Raw genomic sequence first — 26,130 nt, 5'->3', positions numbered from 1 at the left:
TTCCTCATTCTGTTCTCCTAAACAAACAGTTCAACAGACCGCTTTGTGTAAGGCCCAAGACAAAGAGAAGAGATATGAGGAATGGGCAAATGTTCCAGTGCTGTGCCCTTGCTTATTGTCTGAGGAATTCAAAGGGGGAAAGGAATGAGCACTGAGATACTACACACGTTATTCCTACATAGATATCTTAAATCAAGCTACCCAAGCACCACCTTGACGGTTCCAGGCTTGCCACATGGAAGGAAGATACAGCACAGGGGAGGGAGAATTGAGCATTGTGAGATGAAGTTGCGGGGACTAACAATGAAACAATTTGAACTGAACCGGTTGGGTTCAATTCTCACATCTGTCTGGATCTGGTGCAGTTATACAGATCCTGGGAATACTTGTGACACATCAGAAGCATTTGTGTGAATGTTAACAGTTTGCATTCCAAGCACATTAACCAAAAAATGGAAACACCAGCATTCGCCAGCATAAACAGAGCTTTTGTGTTCATTTCCCATAAGGAAATAAGTCCATCTCTGTTTTTTTCCCCTCAAAAGATCCCCCTGCTCTGTAGCTACCTGAAGACTTAGCCCCGAATATACATCTCATCCAGCATAGTAAGGCTAATCCTAACCTTAGATCTGAACTGCTGAATCAAGGGCAGCATTACATTATAGGTTGTTCACAAAAATCCTACTCACAGAAAAGGAGCTAATAAATGCAATATCAAAAGTTTTGGTCTTATATCATTAGTGGGCTGTTTGGTGGGTTTGTGTTTAAAACAAATCTCAGCAGTTTCATGATTACATTAATTTTATTAGGAATTTTCACAGTGGTAAAAGCAAATCCATCACTGAAATCAAATTAACTCTCACTTCAGAAGACTTCTTTGCCAGTATTGTCAAGAATAAAAAATACCCATGTTTTAAAAAAGGGCTCTCTCCATCGCAACCCAGCTTTCAGCTCTCCCTGTAGCAAGTCAAAATACTACCTTTTTATGCAAAACTAAAATGGTAATATGCCAATGTTAAACAGAGGATTATTTATGATGGCAGTGTATGATGTATACAACAGAAAAACTGTAGTAAGAACACCAAAAATACAGGTTAAATGGATTGCTCATTAACTTTTAAATGTTTTTCCCAGTTTTACTCCAGTGACAAAGTCCCTCTTCAGGTTTTTTCTCTTGAAGTTTCATGACATGTTGAGCTAGTTTGTTATAAATTTAAACTAGGTTAAATTAGGAGTACAAATTACTCAATTCTCCATATGTAAAAAACATAATAAAATGTGCACAATGAATGATTTTTATTCAAGTTTTATTTAAATTTTTCCTTCAAGCATTTTAGACTTCCTTATGTTTTTTTCAACTAGAATATTTATGAGATAAATAAAATTTTAAACATTAGTACAAACTTGATATACAAAAAAAGTTCACGTTTGCAGCATTTGCTTAAAAAGTGGTCTTTAAATTCACTTGATAAAAATAAAGGTTTTATTACCTTGGGAACACCACAGAGGCATAACCAGGGTTCAGTCCTTCTATAACATCTTTCACTGTGGTCAGAGATAGTTCCTTCACTTTTTCAGTCTCACCCATTAGCATAGATATATTGCTAACTATTTATGCATCTATATAGCCACACATTAAAGAGTCCTTTAAGGGTCTACAAGATATTTAGGCTCCATATTCCGCTGTATGGAAGGATAAATAGGTCCACAATTTGACAAAATGCATCCATATATAACATCATTTCCTGAAACGTTTGAAAAGTGGATGGACATGTTTATTTGAAGATGCCTTGCTCCGTGAAGTGTGATATTCCATATAAACTGCGTCATCTGCTCCAGACATAGAGCTCATTGTGCCAAAACGACGGGACACCTAGAGTAAGAGAAATCACAATTGTTCAGGTTAACTATATACATAATGTTCTTAACCCACTGATGCCAGAGTAGCTAGATGCAATGCTGAATGATCAAATTTATATATATATAATTTTAAATTAAATACGAAAACGCTGGACGCTTAGTGGATGATCAAGAATTCTGTACACCGAAGTGCGTAGGTAAGTATACCCCTACTCCTGCGCCAGGGATGCTCCTCAACCAAAGCACCTCACAGCTAACTGCAGGAGTAATATACCTCTAGTTAAAGTTGGTATAACAAAAGCAATGGTATAGAAAAGATACCTCAAGAGACTGAGAATTCAAAGGGCGTTCCAGCCCAATGCCACCATAGTTAATGGTCAAGCCTGAAGTCTGAGCAACACTCCTATGATGTCCCCTTAACTCATAATATATTAGCAAGCCTTAGGCTTGTCTATGCAGGGACGCTAAGGAAAATTAATCCAAATTAATTTTAGAAGTGGATTAGTAAAACTGTATTAAATGCCTGTGGGAACACCCTCATTCAGACTAAAGTGGCTTTAATTCAGGTTAGCTTAATTAACTTCAGAAATGAATTAAACTAAACCAAATAAAGGCCACTTTAGTCTGAATGAGGGTGTTCATACAGGAATTTAATGTGGTTTAACTAATCCACTACAAATTCACGTTTGGTTAATTCATATTAATTTTCTTAGATCTCCCTGTGTAGAAAAGCCCTTAGTTTCTCATGTTTATTTTTAGGGAAATCATGTTTTATTTTCTATGAGTAAAAATAAAATAGCATATATAAAGACTCATCTTCTTGAATAGCCTTAACAGTCAGCCCTATTTGAAGTACTATAGGGGGTAATGTCTTGGAGCATGAAACCTTTCAATCAGTGTGACACTACAAATAAATTAAGTGCACTAGGATATTTTTAATGTGTATTTCATAAAACTGATCTCAATAAAAGAAATTTGCCATCTGTCACCAATGTCCTAAAACATAAAAGGATACTGTAGAGGTCACACTTGTTCAAGTGTCTCATTTCTCTCTCCCAACTTGATTATCATACACATTGTAAGGAGAGTGATCACTTTAGATAAGCTATTACCAGCAGGAGAGTGGGGTGGGGGGAGGTATTTTTTCATGCTTTGTGTATATAAAAAGATCTTCTACACTTTCCACGGTATGCATCCGATGAAGTGAGCTGTAGCTCACGAAAGCTTATGCTCAAATAAATTGGTTAGTCTCTAAGGTGCCAAAAGTACTCCTTTTCTTTTTGCGAATACAGACTAACACGGCTGTTACTCTGAAACCTGTCATTTCTCTCTAATACCTAAGTTAGCAGTTACTCTTATTGCTAAATAAGGTGTTATAGGAGCTGAAAGTAAAGAATTCTATTTTTCTATTCTTTTTTGCATACTGGCATGGTTATGCAGAAGCAAGACTAAGAAGTAAGGGTCCAGTTCTGTAGCATTTGTAGTCCACAATTACCAGAAGCTAAGCATTCTTCATTTACCTGAGTTGACTTTGAGCCATACTCTCCTGCTACCACCTCTTCCTCAGCATCCAGGTCAGATGCTTGCAGGACCTTCTGAAGAAGCTGCTGCTGCTCTTCTTTGGATGAAAATGAAAGTTGTTCTTCTTCCATTCCTGCAAGCTTTGTGATCACCTAGGAAGCAGAATGTGGTGGAGGATGCATTTTCTCAGTGTTTAGTTTTTTTTTTAAATTAGCATCTCCCCCATTCCCAAGAAAATCAACTACGCCCCCCAATGGACCTTACTGCATTTATAGCGTATTAGCAGTCCAACAGCTTTGCTTCACAGCTAGCACAAATATACGTAGGCTTGGAAAGATTATATTTTTAAATTAGTAAATGTCGGTAAACCTCCATTCATCGCACACACAAACTGACAGAAATATTTCCACCAATGATAATCGAAATTTACAGATGGGCAAGGAAAGAAAAATGACGTTTCAGAACGTAGAATTTGATTTAAGAATTTTACTTTGTATATTTTGACACGTGATGTTGACAGTTTGTGTTTTAACAGTTATAAAGCTTCTAATTTTTGACTCTCAATATCTACTGTCATTAAATTATTCTCTGACCCCTCCCGCCAATTTTTATACAAACTGGGAAAATTTAAATTGATAAAATTAAAAAAAAAAGATTAAAAATAAACCCATATATCCATCAAAATTATTTTTTTAAAAAATTGAATTCTGCCAAGTCTAAATACACATAATACAAAGTGAATGATACCACACACCTGCCTTGTTACATTCTGTGCTAAAGGAACCTAATGCAAAATGTCATTTAGATAAGAGACTAGAACAAAAGCACATAGCTGAGGATGAAGGCATTTCAGAATGTTCAGCCAAATGCTTAATGTACCACCTTGACAAGGAAATTGAGCAAAGCACATTTAGCTTAGTAATTATATTTGAGTTAATAATAAAGAGGGCAGAAAACTGCTTTTTAGATTAGTTTCTTCTTATGGACTGACCCTCTTTTGTTTATATCCTTTAGCTTTCTTCACTATTCTACATTTTCATGAGGCACAATCCACCAGCTCTCACTATGAGAATTCTGACATGTGCATCCCACCCTGATTTACCTTCACCACCAAGGATATGAGTACAGTTTAGCACATATTTTAGTCTCCTATTTAGTCAGATATCTGGGCAAGTATAGTAAATGTGCTATCTCCACTCTACTTCAAAGTCCTTCCTTCCTATAGAACTCCAACGTCTCCCAGCTTCTGCTTCTTAGTGAAAAAAGAATGTTTACAATATATGACCATTTGCTGTAAATTCAGTTTCTTTCACAATCACTGAAACATCTCTCCCCTCAGTAGGGCTCTCAGACTCAAATAAAATCTCTGTTTAAATCCAGAGTAGAAAGGAATAGACATTCCCCTCTGCCCCCCTCCCCCCACCCTCCATTTTGATTACTGAGCCAAGTTTACTGCTTTTAAAAAAATGCGCTAGTCCTGGGTGCACTTCTGACTTCCCAGCGTTCCCAGCCATGGCAGGTTGCAAGACAGACATTCAAATTGGGTCACACTGATTTATCATCTGGCTTTTTTCCTCTCCCATCTCAATTTAGATATCCTCTGAACACCCGAGTTCTCTTGAACTTCTACAGTTAAGAGGTTAATGCTTGATACCATTAGGAAGCTAGGACACCAAACTGTGATAATATTTTATAAAGCTTTGCTTTATATAGCTGTTTAGAACATATAATTAATGCCAGTCACCATGGTTTATGGAAAATAGATCTTGTCAAACATTATTATATATACATATTTATGAAATTACAAAGGTATAGTGTTCATGTAATATATTTAGACTTCTATAAAGCATTTTGAATAAGAAACTGGAATGATATATCAACATGGAACACAAATGTATTAAAGACTGGCTAACAGACATGTCTCAAAATGTAAACAGAAATGGGGAATCATTATCAAGGGGATGTATGTTTCTACTGAGGTTCCACAGTTATCGGTTCTTCGCACAGTTGACAAATACTTACACGGGGCACAAAACTTTGATAACGGGCTCTTCAATCTGGCAGAGAAGGGTGTAACAAGGGCCAATGACTAGAAATCGAAACTAGACAAATTCACACTAGAAATAAGGTGCATATTTTTAACAGTGAGGGTAATTAACCACTGCTCAACTTACCAACAGTTGCAGTGGATTCTCCCTCACTGGAGGTTTTTTAAAATCAAGATTGAACAGTAGAGTATCTTTTAGAAAAACATCTAAACAGAAATTAATTCAGGGAAGTCCCTATGGCCTCCGTTAGACAGGCTAACTAGATCACAATTGTCCCTTCTAGCCTTACAATCTGTGAATCTATGAAAAACAGCATCTGCTAAGATCGTGTCCAGCTTCTAACAGGAAAAAGTGTATTAATCTGTCCCTTGCGATGATTTAAAAACAAAATTATGTGTACAACTAAAGAGAGACTCTTTGCTTTTCAACAGTATACAGTACTTGTTTCAAGCTGGCCTGGTTCAAGATGGGTCAAATTTATAAGTTATCACCGATTCTTAGACCAACAGCAGAAAAACCTGCTAGACCAAAGATTTAATATAAAAGTCTTAGATTTGTAGAGCAATATTTTTCAAAGGGAATATACTTTAATAAGATGTGACATGAGCCAAGTGCAGTTAAGTCACTGGGTTCCGAGCAAGGAATCGTGACAAGAGGGCTCTATTTAAAAAGCCAGTGCACCACACAAAATAGCAAAAAGATGAAAAAAGCCACAATTTTTATCCCTACAGACAGATATAACACATGGAACTATTTAATAAATGGTACATAAAACTATCCATAAATAGCAAGTGTTTCCAAAAAACTAATTTTTATTTCCTCCCACATTACCAGCCTTAAGTTTGGCACCAACCATTTGGCACTCACACTTGTCCTAGTTATAATGCCAATTTAAGGCTCCTAAAACTGATTACTTGCAAAAGGAAATCTCTCTGTTTTGGCCTTTTTTAATTAGTTCCATAATCCAAAGCATTCAAATACAAGTAAAGAGATTTCTTTGAGTCTTTTTGGCTATAACCACATAGGCCTGTTCGCTATTAGATCAACACTAATCTGCAACTATTTGGGCACATTTGATATGCTACAAAAAAGGCTTTCATATAAAAAGACTGCGGTGAATTATTTCAGTTGTAAGGCCTGTTCTGAAGCGGTCCTCTTAACTAGCCATAGACTATGAAAAAAAATGATTCTTCTGGATGTTTTATCCATGCAGATCCCACTCAAGGTTGTGCATGTACCTCATGTGTGCAAGGTCAGAATCTTTCTATAGTAGTGTCCACTGGGCTTCACCTGCACTGTGGATGTCCTAATGACCCCCTTCCCTCACCTGAGGACAAAGGGCAAAGCAGCCACAACCGTCCCACAGCTCCCTCAATTCTTAACATCAATTAAAGACTCTGAAAAAGCAGGGATGGAGGGCGGATCATGGGCAAAACACTGAAGAACCAGAGTTATTGTAAGATAAATAATAATTTTTTCTCAGAGTATTTGAACCCATTCTAGGGCTCTGCTTATCAGTCACCATCTGGAAGAGGGGACTGAGGAGTCCTAGCTGCCACTAAATCAGGATAACATTCCCCTACCACGTTTGGCACCTGATCTTTCCAACAAGTTGAGGGCATAATATTTAACCAAAGTAGAGGGGGTTCTACAAGTGGCTGCCAGGCTTATCTCATATGTAGAGGTTTGTAAAACACGTCTGCGCTCTAGTGGAATGAGCTTTGACATCTGGAGAAAGTATACCAGCCAGGTGATAGCAGGCTGAAATACCCTAAATGGATATATCAGTATATGTCTATGTTGCAATTCAGAAGTTTGATTGCAACATGTAAACATACCCAAGGTAGATCAAAGATAACCAGAATTGCAGTATTAAAGATGCAGCACCATGGGTGGTGGCCACTTGAGTATGTACCTCGAGTCCTGGGTGGTCAGAGCTTCACTGTTGTTTCTTCAGCTAGCTATGATCTAACTACATCAAAGATAGCTCAGATATGTCTGACAACTTTGGGGATAAACGTAAGATGAGCTCTCAGTGGAATGTTGTTTAAGGAGGGTTGCCCATGGGAGTTTGAAGTTTGTTGACCCTTCTGTCTGATGTCAAAAAGGTGGTGGGGAAAAGCCTCCACAAGGCTTGAAAGGACAATATTAAGATCCCACATTGCAGGGATTCCCTAATTGGTAGGTAAATATAGAGTAACCCCTTTCAAAAATCTACATAGAGTGGGGTAAGAAAAACTGAACATGACTGGAAGAGGGTGTTGTCCTGCCAAAAGTCACTGCACAGTGGACCTTAAAGGATCTGAATGAAAGTTCAAAGTATTTCAAATGTAGAATAAAATCAAGGATTTTAGGTATGGGGCCTCCAAAAAGATCACGGTTGTGCTGGGCTGCCCAAATGATTTTTGTGGAATAAGTATGCCTTGTCAGAGTTTTCTGCTCTGCAGTAGAATTTCTCATATTTGCAGTGAGAAATTTCTGCTAGTGGCATTCAATCAGCCAACACTCAGGCTGTAAGGTGCTGTGGTTTTTGGTGGGCCTGGGTGTAATATTTGCCCTTGGTTCTGTGTTGTGTCTAGACAGTCTGGAAGGGCTATCAGAGGCTCAGTAGACATTCTGAGCTCTGTTAACCAGAACTGTTTGGGCACATATAGAGCTATCAGGATCAATGGGACTGTACCCCAAGTATTTTTCCATATCATCCTGAGAATTAGCAAGATCCGTTGAAATGCCTAAGTGAGATATTGATCCCACAGGACAAAACAATGTCTTGTGAGGATCCCAGGCTTACATCTCCTCTAGAGCAAAAGACTGGATAGTATGTTTTCTTTTTGATGGCAAGCAAACCTATAATGGGATTTCCCCCCTGGTGAAATATCTGTCTGAGAAGGGAACTCTTCAGTGACCATTTGTGGTTGGTAATGGATTGTCCTCTTAGGAAGCCTGTGAAATCACTGCTGGCTCCTAGGAGATGAAAAGCTACTGGGGTTATTCCATGGAGTTGACATTATGTCCATAACTTGATTGCCTTCTGCCACAGGGGTGATGAGCAGGTACCTCCCTTGCTTGCTTACATAATACATTGCAGGTGGGTTGCCTGTGAGAATCTGTACTATGGAATTTTTTAAAACAGGTTGGAATACTATGCAAGCTAGTGAGATGGCTCATAATTCTAGAGTTATGTATACATTCATGTCCTTTTGGGACCATACCCCTATTCTAGTCTATCTAGATTTTTATACCACTTTCATCCCCACAGCATCTGGGGACCTTCCAGTATCAGATTAAGCAACATGAATATACATCTCTCATGTGTTTGTTCTCTTATCCCATCCCCAGAGTGGGAAGCATGTGCAGTGGAAAGTCCCTGTATCTGGAGGTGGTCCAGGTGTGCACTGTTCCTGACTGATGTCTTATCAGTCTTTGTAGGAGGGTAGAGAGAAGGATACTCCCCTTCTGAACTCTCTTGATGTAACTGAACTGGTGGTCAGATAACAGGATGTAACCTAGAACCACAACTTGTGTGTGGTCATCTGATGTCTTCTGGGGTGATAAACTGACTTTAGCCAGCATTGCAACGGACATGGGTGAAATCTGATTAGTGGTGTCAGGTAGCTGCATGCTGACATGTGGCCACTAAATCTGAGGCAAGTTCTGATTGTGGCTGATTAATTCACTTTGATGTTGGTGATAACTGTCTAGAGAGAGTGAAATGTGTCTTTGGGAAAGTATGCTTTGGGTGACTTGGAATCAAGTAGGGCTCCTATGAACTCTGATGGGTTGGGAGTCTTTCCCAATGCTGTCTACATAGGTGAAGGACATAGTTCTAGGCTGTGGTGACTTCTTGGTAAGACCAGCCTTTGACCAGCCAATTGTCTAAATATGGATAGATGTGAAAGGTTTGTCTCAGTTATGCTGCCGCATCGATGCTACTGTAGGCATTTTGTGAAGATTACTGGTGTGTGGAGAGACCGAACAGTAGCATCTTGTATTGGATCACAGTATTGAAGTCACGTCTTGGAGATCAACAACTACAAACCAATCTTGAGCTAAAGGGAAGGGATGATGGTCGCAATCATTTTCAGCCTGAAATGGCATAGATATTCGTTCAGTCTGCTCAGGTCTAAGATAGGACAAAGACGCCCTTTTGTCTTCAGAATAAGGATATTTTGTGATCTGAAGCCTCTTGCCCTAAACTCCACAGGTAGCTTCTCAAGGATCCCTAGATGAAGAAGGGAAACTACTTAGAATCATAGAATATCAGGGTTGGAAGGGACCTCAGGAGAGTATCTAATCCAACCCCCTGCTCAAAGCAGCACCAATCCCCAATTTTTGCCCCAGATCCCCACATGGCCCCCTCAAGGATTGAACTCAGAACCCTGGGTTTAGCAGGCCAATGCTCAAATCACTGAGCTATCCCTCCCCCTTCTTTTAGTTGGTTTTCATGAGAAGGATCCCTGAAGAGGGATGGGAAGGGATTTGGGGGAGCGGGGAAAGATTTAAATAGGTTCTAGTATTCAGTGGCAACAACTTCCAGCACCCATTTGTCAATTGTTATTCCAGTTGGGCTTGGTAGAAAAGAGAAAGATGGCACTTGAAGGTGGAGTTTGGGGATGACTCTCATCCAGTTTCAGTGTGGTTCTCAACTCCTGCGTCAAATCTCCTATCTGGCAGCAAGTGTAGTCTGAATAGTGATTGCGAAAGATTTACTTCTTTTGAGAGAGTCTCGGCTTCTTTCTAGGTGGGTACTCAGAAGGCCGTTGTTGAGAGTAGCTGCGTGTCTTCTGTCTAGTTTGCCTTTTGTATCTGAATAGCTTGCAGTTTGGGGCTGAGTGCCCAGTGACCATAGCGTGACTCTGAAATCTTTTACGGCATGTAACGCATCATCATCAGTATGTCATATTAATAAATCTGTACCCAAAACTGAGAAGTCTACTGTATTCTGTGTCTCCTTAGGAATACCAGAGGCATGATGCTCTTTTACATAGTAACTGCAGTGGCCCTATGTCTAGCCATCATGTCTGATGCATCCATGGCTGCCTGTAACTTCTTTGCCATTAGTTATTTTTAATCATAATAGTTTTTAACTCCACTCTATAGAGTTTGGGAAGAAAGAAAGATAGTATGTCCCAGGTTACATAATTCAATTTCGCAAACAAAGCTTTAGTTTACTATTTGTAGCTGAAGTGATGCTGATGAATAAGCCTTCCTCCCAAAAGAGATCTACTTTCTTTAGGTCTTTGTCCGTTGGTGTACTCTTAAATGGTTTCATTTTTTCATGAACTGCAGAGTCCATGAAATAATCCAGTGTTGGGAGGGGGCATAATTGCTTAAAACCCTTTTGCCTATTTGGTACCTTTTTTCCTGCTCTTTTAGCAGTCGGCGGTAATGTTGCTTGCATTCACCATAGAATTTTTGCAGTTCTAAAATGCCCTTGTTAATGGGCAATGCTATTACAGCAGAACCGAAATAATATATTATGTCAAATAAATTTCCTTAGTCAATGAGGTCTCTGTTTCTGGTTCATCAACAATCCAGTCAAAATTTCTGGAAGCGCCTAAAGTCATCAGGAGATAGTGTAAGTGCCAAGACAACTGCCTTGATGGGAGATGATGAGGAGTCTTGGGGACAGAATGAAGGATGTTGGTCAGGTGGCTCAAGATCTGTCATTTGAATGGTGGGGAGAAGGTTCTCCGCTGGAAGATGAGTAGACTTCTTCCAATGGTGGTGCTAATCTTTGAGGCAATGTTGATACCAACCTGTTATTGTTGGGATAGTTATTGCTAACTATGCCAGCCCTACTGATGCCGCTGGTCCAATGATAAGGAATCAGAAATGCTTCATTTACAAGTTTCTGAGAGCTATCTTTGATAGTAAGGACTCAGAGGTATTATTCTAAGTGTGGATGCTGAAAACAAATCCCAAGAGAAAAAAAAGATACCAACCACTGAACCATTAATTTGGGCAATATGGTTTCAGGAATAAAGGCTGTTCAAACTGCAATTCAATTATGAAGCCTTTCATGACAGCATCAAGCAGAACTGATGAAGTGGAGGGAAGGAAAAGGTCACAAATGAAAAAAAAAAAGTAGTGTTCTTAAGATATAACCAGAGGAAGTAAAATATATCAAGATATTCACTGGACTCTGATGTACACTATACACAACATCACCTACAGCAATGAGGACTTGGACCAACTGGGGACACAAAGCTAGTTTAATTGAGTCTCTATTCTTCACACTCTAAAATGGGAAGGCTTCCAAAACTTCCAAGTACAGGTTAAGGCCATCCCATTTTTGTGGAATCAGTCAATTTTTCCCATAAGTGTTCTTACTCTGGTCCCACTCCCCAGTTGTTGCCTGCTATAAAGTCAGAATGCTTTGCATGGTCAGATGCTGTAATTAATGCTACCTTACCATGTCCTCTACAGCAGTACAGGCACCACAATATAGTAACGTTACAGCAACAATAGTTGCCTGTAAGCACCAACTGATTAACCAATTGCACCCTTCATTATCTTCAGGAGGTACATTAAGACTCCAAGATGCGCGAATTTGACATTATACGCACAAGTCATCAGTGTTCCACATTAAAGGGACAAAATTACCTTGAAGCTGTAACCTTGATCTACCAGAAATCTTTGTCGTTTGGTTGAATATGCCATTTCCTGAGTATCTTGGGATACAAGGGAATAAAAGAAGGCATTGTATTCCTCTGCAACCGTCCCTAGGAGACAAGAGGTATTGGACAATTAGCCTATATGAGTAAATTGAAGGATAAAAAGAAAACATCCAGAGCAGAAGTGTAAAGTTATTTTTACAGAATTGCTTTTCTGAACATACTTTAAAGATTAAATGCACACATGCATTAAGGTAATCTGATCAATCAGCAAGTGATCACGTATATAGCATGGAAATTCTTGCTGAGAACTACTGACAGCCTGAAAAGAATATGGGAAGAGGCAATGGGACATATTGGAGACCTAACTCTTGGAGGAAAATATTGCTTGTTGAGTTGTGTATTCCAAACAAGGTAAGAACAAAAATTCACAAGGGTGCTATGCAGGATAATCTTAAAAACAACTCAAGTTGTGCTTGAGATACAAGTCAGGAAATAGTACTGCAGCAAGATACCAGAGGAAAAGTTTTATTAATGTAAATGTAGAGATTTGCACTGACATGGCACAAAACCAGATGAGACAATAAGATATTTAGCTAGGAATTAGTAAGGGCTATTCAAAATTCAGAATAACCTAGGCTATATACAGTAGTTGTATATGGGTAATAGATTTTATGGCTCAAACAGCACAAAGCAACTATTAGAGAATCCAAGCCCTCTCCCCCCGCACTAGCTAGTACAATAGTGCAAATGTTATATCTATTTCAGACACATTTTCAAATCCATACTGTTCCCATTGTGCAATCTAAGCAACAAGGAACCACATCCTGAGTGTGCACTAAGGGTTGCACTTCCTAATTTCAAATATAAACAGTGCTTCAGGTAACTGCTGTCTCAATACAAGGCACTTTAGGTACATTTTTCAAAAGCACCTAAGCACTGAGGAACGCAAGTTCTGTTTTCAAAAGCAACCTAGGCACTTAGTCAATGGGACTCGGTTTAAAAAATTAGATATGTACATTTACAGTAATGCTACAATAATAACTAGGATTATCGGTCAGGAGAGCATTGAGGAATGGAAAACTAAAGGAAGGTGAATTAGAGGGAACTTTACCTGTAGATAAAAATGTGTATTACTTGGAGTCCACTTGGAAATTAGATACTGAATCTAACAGAGATTACCCTAATGAAAAGTAGCACAAATACATGTAGTATATTTCTTCTAATTTATAAAAATATATGCACCCATCCTATGCTTTGGGTGCCCAGACCATGAACTGAAGGACACCTGATATAAACGGAATACCCCTAAATATGCAACTTGCCCATTTCTCCTCAGTAGCTGGAGGGGAAGGGAGCTTTACAGCATGCCAGAGAGGTTTAGAAACCACACTCTGCAGTCCAGTGTTTGGGAGCAAGATACCAAGTCACTGACCTTCAAAGAGAATGCCCTGCCAGCACCTCCAGTTCAAACACCACCAGTGACTTAATTGTGGTGGTTGGGCAAGGGGAGAAAGGGATCTCAAGTAAGGAGGTCTCAAATTATTTAGGGCCTTACAAGGTACAACCAGCTCCTTGAATTCCACCTGGAAGCTTACTGCAAGCCCTGCAGATCCCAGGGCACTGACCTGACATGTTTCCCATGTGCAATTCCATTCACCAGAAAGGACCTAGCATTTTGCACTAGCTTCAGCCTCTAACTAGTCCCAAGATGAAAAGGAGGACTTGTGGAACCTTAGAGACTAACAAATTTATTTGAGCATAAGCTTTTGGGAGCTACAGCTCACTTCATCGGATGTAGACCCACACCAAGTGCGTTACAGCAATCTAGTTTCCAGGTGATAAAGGCATGGATAATTGTGGCGAGGTCTGCACTGAAGATAAGGTCATACTTCTTACATGGTAAGGATGGGAAAAGCAGCACTGTGCACACCACAGTCACTATCCAGGCATCCAAAAGCAGTCCTGGATGTGACAACTATGGTGTTACAAATGGTTGCACTCTCTTAATGAGGGCAGCAAGCAAGTTCTACTAAAATTCTTCTGGCTGCCTCCCCCAGCCAATTAACATTCTCTCTCTCTTTCTTTTTTCAGGATATGTTACAGTTGGCCCCAAACTCACAAAATCATAGAATATCAGGGTTGGAAGGGACCTCAGGAGGTCATCTAGTCCAACCCCCTGCTCAAAGCAGGGCCAATCCCCAATTTTTTTTTTGCTCCAGATCCCTAAATGGTCCCCTCAAGGACTGAACTCAAACCCCTGGGTCTAGCATGCCAATGCTCAAACCACTGAGCTATCCCTCCCCCTCATCTAGGCACAGTGGTACCTTGCAGGAAAGAACCCTTGAAGTAAAGGAAGAGTTGCCTCCACCTACGTTTTAGGTTCTCCCAGAACAATACCAGAGCCATTTAAGAGCAGCTCAACCACTTCTGCGAGGGTCCACAAGTGAATCAAAGTCTTATGCTCCAAACCATCAAAGGTAGCTTACAGATTTGAGAATTCGCATGTCTCCATCCACTGACAGTAAATAATCAACTAATGCAATCGGTGCAGTTTTGGCACCCGACTTGTAACTCAACTAACTTGAGGCCAAGGAAATCTGATCCATCAAGAAACTGAGCACTGCCCCACTACCACCTTCTTAATGACCTTCCCCAGATGGATGATGGATACCCAGTCACAGTTAGCCAGAATGTCAGTATCAAGAATTGGTTTCTTGAACTCTGGCCTCAATAGCTTAAGACCCACTGGCATCTTTCCCACCACATAGGGAAACATCAACACACACAAGGAAAAACGGACACAGTACTCTCCAGCTGGCCTTCACTTGAAAGTTGTAGGACAAAAGCATTCCAGCACCTCTGTAACCTGAATGGCACCAGCTGTAATTCAAGCAAAGATGACAGCATTTCCCCCTGCTGGACATAGTTCTGTTTCCGCGTCAGCAGACAGCTCATTCTGAAATCAGAACAAGTTTGTCTGCAAAACAACATGAAATTTTTCACATAAGTCAAGCTCAACCTCAGTGGTTAGAGGCTTTACCAAGCTGTTGGTCACTTCAAACAGTTCTGTTGTGATGGAAGGAGAAGAAACCTGTCTTTACTTCCTGCAAAGCCACAACATACAGTCTTAAAGTCTGCACATCATAACTGGTCAGATTCACGAGACTTCCACCATCAATGCTCTAGTTGTCTCTCCTCTTATTTCATTGGTTATGGGCCATCAGAACCACAGTGAGCGGTGAGGACAGAGTTGGTGAAGTGGATATTAGGGACCACACAACCAACAACGGTATACTGTGATCATCTAGGCCAAGGAGTAGTTAGATTCCTCTTCCTTAATTATGGAAGCCATCATTCCAGAACTGCAGCCAAAACTTAACGAGTTTTTTAGTTTACATTTATTCGAAAAGAAAAACCTTTCAGGACTGAAAGAAATGTTCATTCTGATTTTCAACAGATTAGGTTTGAGGTGGAGAGTGATTATAAGTATTAAGCACTGAGCTGCTTTGAGATCTGCCACTCAGAAATTTCTCAACTCAAAATCCACAGCTCAGAGAATGGCAGTTTCAAGTACTACAATTATGCAACTACAAAGACAACTTGAAAATATACTCTCATTGTCTTGCAAACATTTATCTAGTTTTTAAATGTGAAAATTATGCTAGTGGAAGGTACCAGTCGGTGGTCCATCTTGTGGCCAAAGAAGGGAGGATATCTGAAGCACCAAGATCTGATTCATGAGTTCGGAGGAGGCCTTGAAAGTTGTGAATGTGCTATGGTATGGGAGCAGTGGCCTTCAGCTTTACTGGGAGCTAATCAGTACCCAGTGCTGCAGTAGATTCAAGTCACCAAAGCATTCTCCCACCAAGTATAAAATGGTGAGAAGTCCAAGATGTGTCAAGAAAGAGTCAATCCTAAAATTGTCTAAGTAGGAGAGAAGAGAAGCAATTGAGACTCCCGCATCCCATCCCACCCAGGACTACACAGGTAGAAAAAAAAAAAAAAACCCTTACCCAAGAGGGAGGAATGAATAAATGGAGGGTCCTACTCAGGAGATGGTGGGGAGGGAGAACAGTATTCTACATATCATGCCACCTGGAAGGGAGGCAGAGGAGTGTATCAAGGGGAAAACACAGGATTTGTTTGTTAACCATTTTCTGAAGTTTTGGTGGTTCCATGCCCATCCACACCTGTCCTCTACAGAACAGAAAAAGCACCAAACAGTACTAGTGCAAGCTTTCCCACACCAGCTTGCCAGTGTCTGACCTCTGCTCTGGAGGGACTATCTAGACAAGTGATAAGATAATTTGGTCTCAACGCACAGACAAATACTTGACCTCTGCAGATACTTTCAACAAGATTATCAATTTGTGCTCATTTTGACAGTGGTGTCAGTAATGCTGACACTTGTTCATTAGGAACTGCAATGAGACCCAATCTCCAGAATACTGATTAAATGTGTTTCAAGACTGCATTTTGCTGGGGTTTCCTGAAGAAAATGGACCTTAATAAGTTCTTAAAGGAAAGGAAAGGCAAAACAAAGAAAGAAGAAGAGAGAGCCAAGCAGGAACAAGGGGTGATCAAGTGTTCCAACAGGCAGACAGGAAAGGATAGGAGATAAGACCAAGAAATATGAAAAGGAGAAAGATAAAGGAAGGAAAGAAAAAGTCAGGATAAGAAGTAGAGAACATGAAAGAAGCAGGAAAGAGGTGGTTCCTTAGTGCAGCAGAGTTTAATAACTACTCTTCAAACCTTACATGTAAACTTGGGTCAACAGTGGCTACTGCCGACTATGGCAATCTGCCTGCTTAGTTATATGGATGGTTTGTGTTACACCAACATTTGAGTGTTCAACCAAAATTATTAAAAATTCCTAATCTTGTACTAGGACTCAAGACACAAAGCCCAAAACCAACCTTATTTACCTTTTTTGGCTCTCAGCACACGTCCCAATCTTTGAGCCTCCTGTCTTCGAGACCCACCGTGGGACGAAATCTGAATCAGAACATTGGCTTCTGGTAGATCAAACGATGTGTCACCTACCTACAATACAAAAGCATCCTCTGAGCAATAAGCTATTTTCCCACATTAAGAAATGAAGACCATGAAAAATAACTTTGGTGATGCAACAAGTAGTATGTCAAAAATAAGTTGGCACATGTAACTTACTGCATTTTTAAATAAATTTGCACCCTTCAATCTGATGCAGCATCACAGCGAATGTCTTCACTTACCTTGGAAATAAAGATAGTGTTGATTTTTGGATTGTGCTTGAAGTTCTGTAGAATCTGCATTCTCTCTCCTTGTGCAGTAGGACCATATATGTAAGGTCTAAGATAGAACAAACATTGAAAGTAATCAGTTCTCAAGACTTCTCAGAACTATTTATCCTTAGGTGTTAGAATACCATGGAGGGGAAAGCAGTAAAACTATTTAAAATTTCAGATCAGTATATAAATAGGAGTGTTTTGGGTTTTGTTTAAAAACAAAAAAAGTTTTGCTGCTCATCTTTAGTCCTTTGGCTCTTTACTGTAACCCTGCCCAAATGTTAACTGAATCACCACCTGGGGCAAACCCAAGCTGCCAGAGGCAGATATCTTTCCACTTTCTGCAGAAATAAATCCTGACAGTGGTAAATGCTTTTCATTTGATGTGCTCTGACTGAACTGCGGATCAGTGGACTGAAAACATTTGCTAATCCTAGATGAAAGGTTGAATGCAGCTGTTAAAATAAAAAGGTGGGTGGCTGGGTTTTTTTTTTTTCTCTCAAATCCAATGAGCCAGCATATGGACAGCTGTGTCCTTCTCACTTCTTCCCACTAGAGTCCTTAATAATCCAAGTTTCCCTTTTAATTAAATTCTCAGTGTCTCAAGCTGGCTCTTAGGTATTTTATCTGGAAATGACGTCTATATTTTGAAGTCAACACCTTTCTCCTCCTCTCCAGTAACCCCTGGACATGTGGTTTGTGACCAGGATATAACATTCACTGGGTTCTATGGAAAAGAGCAGAACAACCTGGGATTTACAATGGTGGAGGAAGCTATGAGACTCTTTAGTGTACCTTGCAAGCTGACACTCAAAAGGTTAAGATACATGCGGCAAGTTCATATTTCTGTCTGCAATCTCAAAATGACTGCAGCACAGTTCAGACTGTACAGGTTACCTCCTTACAGCGTCCGAAGGGAAAGTGATAATACAGGAAGATTTTGTGGGAAATGTTGTACATACCCTGACTTTGTACCTGTAGAGCTGGATTGCCCCTGGATCTCCTTCGTTCCACATAGTCTCCAAACTACCTTACATTAGCAGCAGTTTTCCGTAACACCACATATAACTTGACCCCTTCATCAACTCCCTCCCACTTTAAAGTTTGCTGTGACTCTGCCAGGGCCTGACTGTAAATGCAAGAGAAACCTGCAGTAATGTGTAGCTGCTGCTTTTCCATCTCTTCCCCATTCTTTGGAGAAGCTTGTTGACAAGCACCTTCAAAAACCAAGAGGAGCAAGTTTCATAATTTATGTTAAGAAGTTTTTTCCCTATTTTTTTTTTAATTAGGCCCAAAAATTTAGCTTAAGTTTACATACTGCACACATCACCATGGCATCTGAGCACAAGAACCCAACTCATAGCATGCCAAGGCCTTCTACATCCCCTGGGTATTGGCTGTTAATGCCTTCTCTTACTGAAAACGTCATTCTAGTTTTTGTGCTGCCAAATCTCCTCTAATCCAATTCTTCTACTTGGTACATTTTGGTAACAGTCTTTTCCTAGCCAAAGCTGAAGTGGCTCACAGGAATGAGACACAAAGTGTTTTAAACAATACTGTTGTTGTACAGCTAGTGATACCCTGTAATGCTGCTGTAGTTACCAGTCTGCCAGTGCTTCTATTTTAAGCCTTCATTTATAATTTCATTTTAGGATGTGAAGGTGATATTCGTCCCAGACAAAATTTACACACAAAACATCCGCTGTTGATTGAACTAAGATTTAAAAACTTGTGAGAACTTCACGTCCATCAGGTGCTGCTTCCTAAGGCTGTAAACAGAGAGCTTGTCAAGCATTTGCCTATATTGCTGTAGTTAAACCAAAAAAGTGGGATGACCTAAAACTGTTGGGTGTCTAATCTCCCCTTGACTCCCATCAGTTGGGTTTATCGTGATGAACAAACAAGTTATAACACTTCCCCACCCAGAACAAACAAAACACATCTAATAACAACAACTTGAAAACCAACCCTTCCTCCAACCAATGGGAAGATGAGCCTCAAGGATCAATACCTGCGTCATAATCTGTCACACCCAGGAAGGCCGGACGTGGCTTTTATAAAGCAATGATTTAGATGTACTGATAAGCATCAGGGCTGTAAGTAAAGAATGGCTTTCATACAAGCTATACTAGCTCTTGCTCTGGATGATGCACAGAATGGTGGCCAAGATGCCAGGATCAGCTCAAGAGACTCCTAATCTCAGCATTTAACATGAGTTTTAAGAAACTCCGCCTTTTCTGCCCCATGCCAATCCCCCGTGACTGCCAAGCATTGCAATCCTGCCTTCCCTGTGGTACTGACAGTTGTGTAACCTTGGGCTCCACTCCAGATCTGAAGAGAGCAATTTGGAAGATGGAGATTTCATTTTAAAAAAGCAACTCCCCTCCCCCCCATCCTCCCGTAATTTAATAACTCTGCCAAAAACCTTCAATAGTTTTACTTACAATGTTTCTCAAACACCTTCACCAGGCACTAAGCTACAGGACTGCCCCCTCCCGCCCATCTCCTTTTTATTCTTTACTCAAAAGACCCATTATATTTATTATCTTATATGGAACACCGAACATAGTTATTAACATTCCAGCAGCATCATTCTAGCTAATCTCTGTCCAGACAGGTTTAAGAATAATGATGAAAGAGACCATGAGTTCTGAATCTGGAAGTCATCCAGCACTGTTAGCCCAGCTTATTGTTCAAAGTGACAGTGAACTGGTGTAGAATGGCTATTGCACTGCCATTCAAAACTCATCACAAATTTGGGAAAAAGAGATAAGGAAATTTGTTTTTTGTAAGAAATACTGTTGGAAACTCCTGGACAGCTGAAAAAGTTTACAGGGCTAAATGCTCCTCACCATTTCTGCCAAGAGAGGGGAATAGAAAAGCCATGATTTCGACTCATAATTGAAAGGGTAAGGCTGGCTTCTCCACATGCTCCATGGAGAAAATCCTTCCACGAGTATCAGGCAGGGAAGAACCAATCTTCTTTACTATTCCCTCACTAATCCTGCAAGCACTTTGATGCTAATCCCTTGGCAAGTAAATTTTAATTTTTACCTTTCCTTTTGCAATTGAACCCCGCCCCAAAGAGTAAGTCATTCCAAGGCAGCAGAGGGGCTCCTACAGAAGCTGTGCTGCTGTTTATTAATTGTATTAAAGTAGTGTGTGGAAGCACAATGTACTAGGCACTGTATAGACCTGCTGTAAGAGCCATTGCCCCAAAGAGCTTAAAATCTTAGTTTAGGACAGAACTGCCACAGGCCTGGAAGGGGGCAGAAAGCAGGGAAGGCCATGGCTTTCTGTGGGCCTTGAAGGATCCAGGGGCTCCCTGGTACAAAATTTCCTTCTCATTTCACATGGGGGCAGGGAGACAAGTCTGTTACATGCACGGATAGTTGACCATCCAAATAGCCCCTTATTTAGTCACTTGCCTACAGTGCTTTTATCCTCAGCTCATTTTATTGTGACTATCAACTCTCTACATACGTACTGGTTTCAAATTCCTCTGTAGCCACTACAGAAAATGCAGAGAGTTTAAACTTAGAATGTTACACTTAGAAAAATATATTGCAATACACATTGAAATTTACTTGAAATGCTCTTTGATGTTTCTTATCTTTATTAAGTTTAATGTTTATTATAAAAATGTCTGAAGTGACTGAAATTTGTGAAACATATTAACTTTCCAGTAAGAAGAAGGCGACGGTGCCCTCCTCATTCATGAATACTTACTTCCCCAGTCTGATTGCATACTCCTTCAACGCAAACACATTGTCAGCAAATACAATGATCTTGTCATTCCTTCGCTCATGAAATTTAATCAGGAACTGGCATGCTCTGAATTTATTTGGGTTCATAGTGTAGAGCAATATCCGCTTCTTTGTTTTGATAGCCACATATTCTCTGTAAAACTCTGGAGACATTGGGCACCAAACCTAGAATTTTTGAAAAAAAAAATTATACACAGTAATCCATAATGAGTTTCCACTTGTAGTAGAAAACAGATATTCATAGATTTTAAGGCCAGAAAGCACCATTATAATCATCTACTCTGATTTCCGGGCCAGAGAATTTCACCCAATAATTCCTGCAACAAGCTCATAACTTCTGGTTGAACTAAAGGATATATTTTAGACATCCAATCTTGGTATAAAGATAGTCTTCTTTTGGACTTCCCACCACTAGTTGAAATCATCTCTTAAATCACTGTCAGCTGAAAGAGACATTTAGTGTACAAGTGTAGCAACTCATCAATCTGTTTTTAACATGTCCATGCCAAGTTCCATCTAATTTTAATTACTATTTTCCAGAGATTTTTTTCAAAGAGAGTCCATTGCTTCATTGGTGCACATATAGATTCTGCCACTCCTGAAAAGCTTCAACTAGCACCGCTAGCTCAAATTAGTAGGATTCTGGAGGCTTTCCCCATTTATGGGCTTTCCTTACAATACATTTTTTTAGCATTACATGATTTTATATTTAGTGAGACCCCTTTATTTACTTGTTATTATTGCATATATTTAATTCAATTTGAGGAACTTGCCACAAATGCAGCGGTATTATCTGTACACCATAGTTTAGAATAGAAGTTCTCTCCCCCCCCCCATTCTATATACCATGCTCTTTACCATAGATGCCAAGCACCCAAGAACAGAACACTTGCAAATAAAAACTAAGAACATATAACTACACTGTAAATGAAAGCGTAGTTTATAATTATTGTTTAATAAATCAAGTTTAAAAACAAATCTACCATTAATTTAATGGAACATTTGCATTATGGTATGGAAACAATATAGGAGACTTTACTGAATAATTACTTGCTTTCTTAGTGGTCATTATTATTTTCTTTTACTCAAATCCTGGCTTCAGTGCACAGATTAAACAAGTGGACTACACAATGGGTTTAGAGGAAGTCTCTTTCCCACCAGGTTAGAGTGTAACAATGAACTACTCTGGATTAGGTTTCATAGCTCCTGCACATCCCCTACTTGAAAGGGGTAAGAAATTTTACATCAATGAGTATTTTCAACTAGGACCAGCAGATGTGTGAGTTTGCTAGGGGGGAAAGGTGAAAGACAGAAATAAAGGATACTTCTTGACAACAGAATTTAAACCACAGGATTTAGGAATTACTGCCAGAGTACACAGGATCTTTCCCATTTAGTGACTTATGCACTCATTCAAGAGTAAAACTGGTAAAAATGCACTTCCATCCCTACTGATCTTTTAATTTTAAAATTTTGCAAGGCATGTACTCCAAGGTATAAACCTGGGACAGCATCTGGGGACAAGTTTATTGCAAATCAGAAACCTCTGGAAAAAAAGAGTTAGTGGAAATATTAAAAATAATATGAGATAGGAGCAACATTTCCCTTTAACATGCTGCAGCTACTACTGATATAATTTTACAGTCTGTAACTCACACACTGAAACAAGCGATATATGCCGTGAATATGATCTCCTGCATCATTGGGCAGCACTGCCCTCTACTGACACATGGAAGATCTGGCCTCAGGAGCAACCAGGTTGCTTTCTCAGGCCAGAATAGATAAGGCAAGCTATGAAAGACACTACACGAATGTGAATAAAGTTCATACCGATCACAGACGTTCGTTACTTCCCAGAAACCACCATTACTTTTTTGGCTGGTTGTTGAAATAATGTAGATTTCAAATTAAACGTAAAAAAAAATCTAACACTCTCTTAAAGAACACGAACTCGCACAAAGCTGCAAGTAACTAAGAAAAGTTCACAACAAGGAACATTCTTTGTGCTTTATTTAATGCACAGGAGGTCAGCCTAGATCAGAAGTGGGCAAACTACGGCCTGCAGGACAGTCCTGCCCGGCCCCTGAGCTCCTGACCCAGGAGGCTCGCCCCTGGCCCCCCCCGGCTGAACCTCCTCCCCCGCAGGCATGCCACCATGCGTGCAGCGCTCTGGGGGGCAGCCAGACATGCTGCTCTGAGCGGCATGGTAAGGGGGCCAGGGCCAGGGGGTTGGATAAGGGGCAGGGAGTCGGCGGTGGGGGGTCAGAGGAACAGGGGGGGTTAGATGGGGGCAGGGGCCAGGCTGTTTGCGGAGGCACAGCCTTCCCTACCCGGCCCTCCATACAGTTTCGCACCCCGATGTGGCCCTCGGGCCAAAAAGTTTGCCCACCCCTGGCCTAGATGATCATGATGGTCCCTTCTGACCTTAAAAAGTCTATGAGTCTATGACAGAAGTGGGCAAACTTTTTGGCCCAAGGACCACATCTGGGTATGGAAATTGTATGGCAGGCCATGAATGCTCACGAAATTGGGGGTTGGGGTGCAGGAGGGGGTGAGGGCTCTGGCTGGGGGTGCGGGCTCTGGCGTGGGGCCAGAAATAAGGAGTTCAGGGTGCAGGAGTGGGCTCCAGGCTGGGGCAGGGAGGCAGGGTGGCAGGGTTAGGGCTTCGGCTGGAGGTGCAGGCTCTGGGGTGGGGCTGGGATCGAGGGGTTTGGAGGGGGATCAGGGCAGCGCTTACCTCAAGCAGCTCCCAGAAGCAGCGGCATGTCCCCTCTCCAGCGGCCAGGTGACTCTCCATACTGCCCAGTCTGCAGGCACAGCCCCTGCAGCTCCCACTGGCCACAGTTCCCAACCAATGGGAGCTGTGGGGGCGGTGCTTGGGGTGGGGGCAGCATGCAGAGCCCCCGGCTACCTCTATGCGTAGGAGCCAGACAGGGACATACCGCTGCTTCTGGGAGCCGTGTGGAGCGCCCCCCGACCCCGCTCCGTGGCTGGAGTTTGGGAAGTCCCAGATCCTGCTCCCCAGCAAGAGCTCAAGGGCCGGATAAAATCGGCTGGCGAGCTGAATGTGGCCCACGGGCTGTAGTTTGCCCACCCCTAGTCTATGAGCTACCAGCCAGTGTGTGCAACAGGGAAACCGTACTCCTGAAATGGAATTGCCTAAAAAGTGTCTAATAATGGTTTTGTCAGCCTGGATTTTTTGGTTTTGTGTTTTAGCTTGATCAATTTCCAGACATTCCAATTCCCGACAGAGCACCATCCAGAGCACAGTATGGACTCAAAAAAAAAAAAAAAAAAAAAAATTTGTATGAGACTTGAGATTCATAAGGTTCTTTTTAACAAGGCAAAAAATGACTCATTCTTCGGGGAAAGGTGGCTGGAAAATGCTGACAAATGTAAGTAAAACTAAAAACTAAAACAAAACAAGGTTTTGGTAAGCTTGGATGTTACTTGTAATTAAATGGGTACAAAGATAGGATGAAATTTTCAAATTGTTGTCCCTATAATACTGCAGTTTCAGTGCTACAGTGTATATACATATGCATTTACCATGACAGCAGTCCTCCCAATAGCTCCATTGGAGGGACAAGATTAGTGGAAGCGTCACAGAACCAAGGGCAGGCACACTATTATATCTGAGAGGTTGGAAGTTCAAACTGCTTGGGGATTTATTTATTTTGTTTTAAGGAAAACCAATTTGTCCATAAGGAGACTAAGCTCGCTCTCTAAGGCAGTACAGTGGCAGCTATCAACAGTGCCTCCTGACCAGCACCAAACAGCTGATCAGTGGGTGGCTGGTGGGAGCTGAGCACCCTTCCCCCCACCCCCCGTGGGTACTCCAGCCCCAGAGCACCCACAGAGTCAACACCTATGGGCAGAAGGAAAACCCCATAAGACTTCCATCTCACAGCAATCAATTACACTGAACTCTATTCCTGTCTGGGGAATTGCTTTACTTTATTTCAATTATATCCTCAAAAGCTTGAGGGCTTCAGATGCGAGAGACAGATTTTCCCTTCTCAGGCACCATAGTTCACACTAATCCTTTCCCTCCAATTGAGTGACTAGAGGAGATCAAACACAGGCACATTTCAAAGGTATAACAAGAACCAGTGTCTGGAATTTGCAGCCAAAGAAATCTGAACATGACATAAGGCACACATTCATAGTAGTCAGGATAATTAACCATTGGAAGAGCTTTCCCAAGGGCTGTGGTAGATTCTCCATCACCTGAAGTCTTTAAATCAAGACTGGGTGCCTTTCTAAAATATAGTCTATGACAGGGGTCTATAGTTCCACCACAAGTTACTGGGCTTGATACGAGGTGGCATTCCATGGTTTGTTATGCAAGAGAACAAAGGAGATGGTCATAATAGTCCCTTCTGACCTTAAAATCTATGATCAAAGAACTACATTAGTACTGAAGCCAGTGTGTGCGCATGTCTGAGGATGGGGCTACAGAGAGCCAACCAAACACCACAGTATCAGCAGTCAGCATTAGTGTCTCAACAGATGCATGTCCAGATACCATTATATTAGCATGCAATGACAGAGTCACAATACAGTATTTACCATGGATTTATGTTGATTACTGACAGTCTTGCCTGAAATACACAGTATCTCAATATTGCTGCAGATCTATAAAGACGACTGATTGCCCTAATTAAACATGAATGGGATTAGATAGTTCTGGCTGCAAGAGAATATAGACTGTAGCACTTGTAGTAAAAAGCGGAGCATCACCTCAGCACACTGGACTTTAGCAATGTAGCCATTGTTCTGTAGCTCCATCCAGTTGGCTTCATAGAGTTTTGGTCCAATCAGGAAATTCAAGTCGACAATTTTGTCATCTTCTCTGACGAGAGTAGCAGTCAGTCCCAGTTTGCAGTGAGCTTGCACAATGGTGAGCACACGTCTGAACATTTTGGCTAAGAAACACAAGGTGAGATTTCCTTTTGATTTCATAAAAGGATTAAAAAGACACACATTGCAAGTGCGTAGATTTTGTTGTATTAGCTATACGCCAGAGATGAGCACACTATAAATG

The 26,130-nt window shown here is 40.9% G+C and overlaps 1 protein-coding gene across 2 annotated transcripts in view; it reads right to left on the bottom strand.

Annotated features, from left to right (window-relative positions):
• Positions 1-1,290: 1,290 nt before the first annotated feature.
• Positions 1,291-26,130, bottom strand: part of ERCC3 (ERCC excision repair 3, TFIIH core complex helicase subunit) — a 46,794-nt gene continuing 21,954 nt past the window's right edge. For both annotated transcript variants that reach the window (XM_037912196.2, XM_043525112.1), the window contains exons 9-15: positions 25,827-26,011; positions 21,046-21,248; positions 17,284-17,380; positions 16,975-17,092; positions 12,036-12,154; positions 3,381-3,533; positions 1,291-1,873 (exon numbers count right to left, since the gene is read on the bottom strand). In XM_037912196.2, the coding sequence (XP_037768124.1) occupies positions 1,739-1,873; positions 3,381-3,533; positions 12,036-12,154; positions 16,975-17,092; positions 17,284-17,380; positions 21,046-21,248; positions 25,827-26,011 (1,010 nt within the window). In that variant the 3' untranslated portion in view covers positions 1,291-1,738. The remainder of the gene's footprint in view (positions 1,874-3,380; positions 3,534-12,035; positions 12,155-16,974; positions 17,093-17,283; positions 17,381-21,045; positions 21,249-25,826; positions 26,012-26,130) is intronic.

Source organism: Chelonia mydas, chromosome 11 (genome assembly GCF_015237465.2).
Source record: "Chelonia mydas isolate rCheMyd1 chromosome 11, rCheMyd1.pri.v2, whole genome shotgun sequence".
NCBI lineage: Eukaryota > Metazoa > Chordata > Testudines > Cheloniidae > Chelonia > Chelonia mydas.
Note: the sequence above shows the minus strand (reverse complement) of the source record. Positions and strands in the feature narration are given on the sequence as shown.